General features: G+C 43.6%; 1 protein-coding gene across 1 annotated transcript; it reads left to right on the forward strand.

Annotated features, from left to right (window-relative positions):
• Window positions 1-3,814: 3,814 nt before the first annotated feature.
• On the forward strand, window positions 3,815-5,482 carry LOC115779007 (kinesin-like protein KIF14). Its single transcript, XM_030727427.1, has 5 exons — window positions 3,815-4,064; window positions 4,260-4,314; window positions 4,464-4,582; window positions 4,698-4,870; window positions 5,354-5,482. Exons 1-5 carry the CDS (start codon window positions 3,919-3,921, stop codon window positions 5,356-5,358), a joined length of 498 nt encoding a protein of 165 aa, XP_030583287.1. The 5' UTR covers window positions 3,815-3,918; the 3' UTR covers window positions 5,359-5,482.
• Window positions 5,483-6,045: the final 563 nt, after the last annotated feature.

The following is a 6,045-nucleotide window of genomic DNA, read 5'->3' on the forward strand; positions in this document are numbered from 1 at the left end:
AAAATATCTAACATAAAAAGAAACTAATAAAATGTTTTTTATGGGGGGGGGGGGGGGGGGGGGGCAGTGCAGATATCAGCATTTGAATATTTTGTAATGATAAAATATTTTAAAGTACAGTGAAGTTCAAAATTGTGCCCATCTTTGCCTGATGATGCCTTCTGTGTTCTTTCTCCTACGTGTGTGTGTGTGTAATGAATAAATAGAAGAAAAACACAGGAGGAGCTTTATAGAGTTTCTAGAGCTCATCTTGGAAATGCAAATGTGTTTGGCACAACAATGCATTCAGATCAGATTCTGATTGCAAAAGCTGCCAGACAGGACAGGTTATTAAAAAAAGGAAAAATATTTGGCTTTCTGCACCTGCAGGGGGAGTTTCTGTCTCTCTCTGTCTGTCTGTCTGTCTCTCTCTGTCTGTCTTTCTTTAGGTTGAAGGTGTCTTAGAAAGAGACCTGCAGCCACTCTGTGGAATCAGCAGAGGAAAAAGAAGAGGAGGCTACAGAAGTGGATTACAGTGCTGTGTAAATATGGTAAATACTGTGTAGCGATATTGACATTGGTGAAATAATACATTTGTGTTTTATAAAAGTTTGAGGCTTCACTTATTTTTTTATATATATGAAAAAGAGTATTCTTTGTATACTTTGGAAAATGTTGATAATTGTGAATGACCCCTTAATGTGCTGGAAAACCTGAAAATGGACCTTGAAAGTGCTTCAAAAGTGCTTGAATTTGATCCTAGAAAAGGTGTACGAACCCTGTTTATATCTAAGCCTTAGTTAGTGTCATGGTGTGGGGTGCTTTCTGTGTCCCTTCTGGCTGGGCAGGGTTTTTCCAGCAGGTGGAGTTTCAGCTACTCACACCTGGTCTTCATCACGCCACAGTATTTAAGGAGCAGCGAGGTCATCCACTCTGCCAGAATATCGTCACACTTCTGTGGTAATCAGGCAGTCTAAGCACCCACTCTCAGTGATTTAATTACCTATGCTCAACTGTTGTATTCCCTGGTTCCATGATTTCTTGGCAAGTGGACTGAAGGACTTTGCATTTTTGCTCTGTGCTACTGGTTGTTTCGGATCATTTTCCCTCTTGGAGCAAACCACCAACCTGCCTGCCTGCTCGCCCTTCGACACTTGGGAACCTCAGGACGCACGCCCATGCTCTGGTATTCCCCGCCCTGCAACCTTTTCTTCCTCTTTATTTTTAGGGCTGGCTGAAGCTCAGTAATAAGCAGAGAGCCACAGCAGCCACAGGAATGAATGACAAGAGCTCCAGATCTCACCCTGTGTTCACCTTGGTTGTGACCCAGATTAAGGTCTCTTAATGATGTACTACACATGCCACCATATGTTTTTGGCCTCATATCCAAACAAACAGAAAAAAACCCAACACTGCTTTAAAAAAACTATCACTTGATGTTATACCTCATTTTCTTTTTTTGAAGTTTTCAGCTGAAAATAATACAAATTACACAACTTTAAAGTTAACACAGGAGCAACACATGAATCATATGCTAAGTGCTTATGAGTCCTTTTGTCTGTCGGTCTGTGTGTGTGCGTGCAGACTGAGCTTGCTTATGGAAGGAGAGGAACATGACCATAGTATCATCAGCAGGATCAACCTGATCGATCTGGCAGGCAGCGAACGTTACCACTCTGCCCAGACCACTGGAGACCGACTCAGGGTACACACAGACATTACTGTCTGTGGTTATTGCTGCTCCAATAAGAGACCTCTTTTTGTGATTTCATGACATTGAACCTCAAGTAATGAAATAAAATGCTCAACAGAAGTCATTAAGCAGTTAATCATCACTTTAATTAACAATGGTTATAAAAAAATATTGTTTCCTTGATTATGGCAGGCTGTGATTTTTAGATGAACCACTCCATTAATATGTTCGTGTTGTGATTTGTAAATTATAATGCCTTCTGTTTCAGAAGGCTGAGGTTTATTTGCACTGAGTTTGTTTGTTCACCCTGCTACTTTCCCACCGCCGAGGTTCCGGAGCCGGAGCAAGTTCCTGTGCTGTTCCCAATGAACCGGCGAAACGCTTAATGGGCTCGACACATGGGGAGCGACAAACGACAGCGACGAATGGGTCGCATCGCCACTGGGGTGAAACCGAACACACGGGACGCGATAGCGACGGCAGCTTTGCGAATCGCGCTCTTACGTCACTCGTCTCCAAGAAATGTGATTGGTTATGAAACTGGAGGGATTTAGACATTTTCAAAGCAGTCCGTGTCAGACACGGCAATAAAGATGAGGAGTCTGAAGATTTTATTTGAACTGACAGAAATCTTGCTGTTAAGGCTCCGCTACAAAAGAAAAAGACAACCTCGCGTTCATCCTATATTAGCACAAAAGTCCTCTCTATCCGTCTGTTTAACGTTAGTCTTGCACCAACACGTTCTCATATGGCTGCCTTTTATGTGTAACTCGATAATCACTGCGTGAAGTGTCATATAACATAGGAAAGTCAAACACAGCTAAAACGATGCTTTCCTTCCTGCTGAAAGTGGTTGCAGACTGCAGTGTGTAGCATACTCTTCGCTCATTGGTCAGTCAATGAAACTCTTGCTGATTGGTTTAGTGCCACGCGACAGCGACAAAAGTAGAACATTTTCCAACTTTGTTGTGTCGCGTCGCCTGGTCGCGTGTGCACGTCTACGTGTACGAGCTCGAAATTTCACATGCACGAACGTCGCCGGTCGCTTAGCTGGAGGAGGGCAAGCGATTGTCGCCTCATCGCACAAGCTCCATAGGAAATGAATGGAGAGCGAGCGACGTCGCTCCCCGTGTGTCGAGCCCCTAATTCACAGCCGTGAAAATCGCTTCGCTTTTCTCATGTAATACACATGTAATATGGTAGAAAACTTGATGTTGAGACGGCAGAGTCACGCCCCTCTGCCGCTTTCGGCACGCGTTCCTGGTTCCAGACCAGCTAGTTTGCGGGGCCGGAATTGAACCCGTTTTTCAGCCGAGCACGTCGGCGGTGGAAAACCCGCCTAATGGGCTCGACACACGGGGAGCGACAAACGACAGCGACGAATGGGTCGCATCGCCACTGGGGTGAAACCGAACACACGGGACGCGATAGCGACGGCAGCTTTGCGAATCGCGCTCTTACGTCACTCGTCTCCAAGAAATGTGATTGGTTATGAAACTGGAGGGATTTAGACATTTTCAAAGCAGTCCGTGTCAGACACGGGAATAAAGATGAGGAGTCTGAAGATTTTATTGGAACTGACAGAAATCTTGCTGTTAAGTCTCCTCTACAAAAGAAAAAGACAACCTCGCGTTCATCCTATATTAGCACAAAAGTCCTCTCTATCCGTCTGTTTAACGTTAGTCTTGCACCAACACGTTCTCATATGGCTGCCTTTTATGTTTAACTCGATAATCACTGCGTGAAGTGTCATATAATATAGGAAAGTCAAACACAGCTAAAACGATGCTTTCCTTCCTGCTGAAAGTGGTTGCAGACTGCAGTGTGTAGCATACTCTTCGCTCATTGGTCAGTCAATGAAACTCTTGCTGATTGGTTTAGTGCCACGCGACAGCGACAAAAGTAGAACATTTTCCAACTTTGTTGTGTCGCGTCGCCTGGTCGCGTGTGCACGTCTACGTGTACGAGCTCGAAATTTCACATGCACGAACGTCGCCGGTCGCTTAGCTGGAGGAGGGCAAGCGATTGTCGCCTCATCGCACAAGCTCCATAGGAAATGAATGGAGAGCGAGCGACGTCGCTCCCCGTGTGTCGAGCCCCTAACGGTTCAAATTACGGCACGGGCTCCGGAACCCTGTTGGTGGGAAAGAGGCCCCTTTGTGATGTTGTGTGGAAGATGGGAGCATTTTACCACCCCCTAGTGGTTAACTTAAAGAGTGCAGTCAGTCTAATTTACTGTAACTTGAATGATGTTCGTTTCTATTGGTTGTTTTGGATCACATGTTTGTGTGGTGTTACTTCAGTATGGGGATTTTGCACAGTCATCTGTATTAGAGCTCTTCTTTTTATCCGTCTGCATCCTGCTGTGTTATGCCGTGGAGAAGCTTTGTTTGTAAGTTTATATTGTGTTTCATCTTTACAGATAAAGATTGCTGAATATTTTGTTGCTTTGCTTCATATTTCAAGATGATTATAAAGAGATGCTAAATCCTGGGTTGTGTGTAGTGTAACTATCTGTCTTATTAGAGTGATGAACATGTAACCTTTATTTGTATTGAATACATTTCTTTTTTGTACTTATTTTCAGTTTCACACGTTTCTGGAAAAGCACTGTAAGAATACATGCTGATGAAGATAAACAAGTAAACCTTACTTCCATGTCTGAATCATCATTCAAAGCTTTCAGTGCCAAATACATCTGTTTAGCTGTCTGTCATTTTGTGTAAAGCTATAGACGCAGGGGACAGAATACTCTTATTTTATTCAAGATGGTCTCTTTCTGTCATTGTAGGTGGGAGCTAGAATTAACAAATCCCTGCTAACCCTCGGAAAGGTCATCTCTGCCATATCAGAGCAAGCACTGACCAAGAAGAAAGTCTTCATACCTTACAGAGACTCTGTCCTTACATGGTGAGGGAACAGCGTGCTTATGCACGATTCTTTTATTTGTAATCCGGCTTAATTGTTCTTTATTAATAAAATGTCAGCAATCACAGAAACTGTTTTTGCCTCTTGTCACCTGCAGGCTGTTGAAGGAGAGCCTCGGTGGTAACTCCAAGACGGCCACGATCGCCACGCTGAGCCCGGCTGGCACCAATGTGGAGGAGAGCCTGAGCACCCTACGCTACGCCCAGCAAGCCTGCACAATCATAAATGTGGCCAAGGTCAATGAGGACACTAGTGCCAAGCTCATCAGAGGTCAGACATCCATAATATACACACACAAATGTTTTGTGTACATATTTTGTTATAACTGCAAATGGTATTTTAATTAAGCTTATTTATAGGCGATTTTTATATCTAAGCCTTAGTGCTGCTTGTAAGCCTGCGGGTGCATGTCTGAATCCCCACTGCTGCTATAACAGGGCTTCAGTGATTCAGAGGCATATTTAAGGTGGTGTTGGGTTGACGTTAGATGTGGGTTGGTTAAAGCTTATGCTGTGACTTTTTGGAAAGGGGGGGCAGCAGAGTCTAAAAAGACTACTTCTCATTTTTATATGAGAGTGATTCTATTTTTAATTCATTTTCCCCCCCTGTGGTACACGTGAGTGTATTGATTTTTTATTTACTTGACCACTGACACTTTTACATCAGTTTTTCTGCTCATGTGGCCATATGTTTTTTTTTTGTTTGTTTGTTTTGATTTTGAAATTTAATCTCTCAAACCCCTTTGTTTTGCAGGATAATGGGCTTTGAGGAGGAGGCAGAAGTTATCCCAAGATTCTGCCAGGAGCTTTTTCCTAAACGGTCCTCCATCGTTGGAGGACCCCAGAATCCTATGGAAAGCTATAAAAGGCTTCATTAGGAACAATGCAATATTATCCTGCTCTAACACACGCAAAGCCAGGTTTGCTCAGCTACAAGGGCATGAGGATAAATGATATGAACTGGACTCTGCTTTGCAATCCAACTACTCAGAACAAGTGGCCTTAAAGCATGTAACAATTCGAAAAGAAAAGAATGACATTCTAATTCAGAAATCAGAATTTCAAATCCACAGGACCAGGCAAAGGTTTGTTAGTCCTAGGCCTTGACTAGCCATCAAGATATGAACTAGTGTTTATTTTTCAGATATACCTGCCATAAAAACTAAAAGTTTAGGTCAGCTGGGGCACAGGGGAATGGCCATCACAGCTGTTCCTGGAGGTGAGGTGAGTTTAAAAGCTGAGGGGGCAGAATGGACCCTGTGGGTTTGACCTGGTTCACCACCTCCATTCTGCCCCCTCAGCTTTTAAACTCACCTCACCTCCAGGAACAGCTGTTTGTTGTTGTTGAGAAAAGTGATGGCCATTCCCCTGTGTCCCAGCTGACCTGGAGTTTTTGATTTTATGGCAGGTATATCTGAAAAATAAACACTAGTTCGCAGCTTGATG

This window comes from Archocentrus centrarchus, chromosome 4 (genome assembly GCF_007364275.1).
Source record: "Archocentrus centrarchus isolate MPI-CPG fArcCen1 chromosome 4, fArcCen1, whole genome shotgun sequence".
In the NCBI taxonomy this organism is placed as follows: Eukaryota; Metazoa; Chordata; class Actinopteri; order Cichliformes; family Cichlidae; genus Archocentrus; species Archocentrus centrarchus.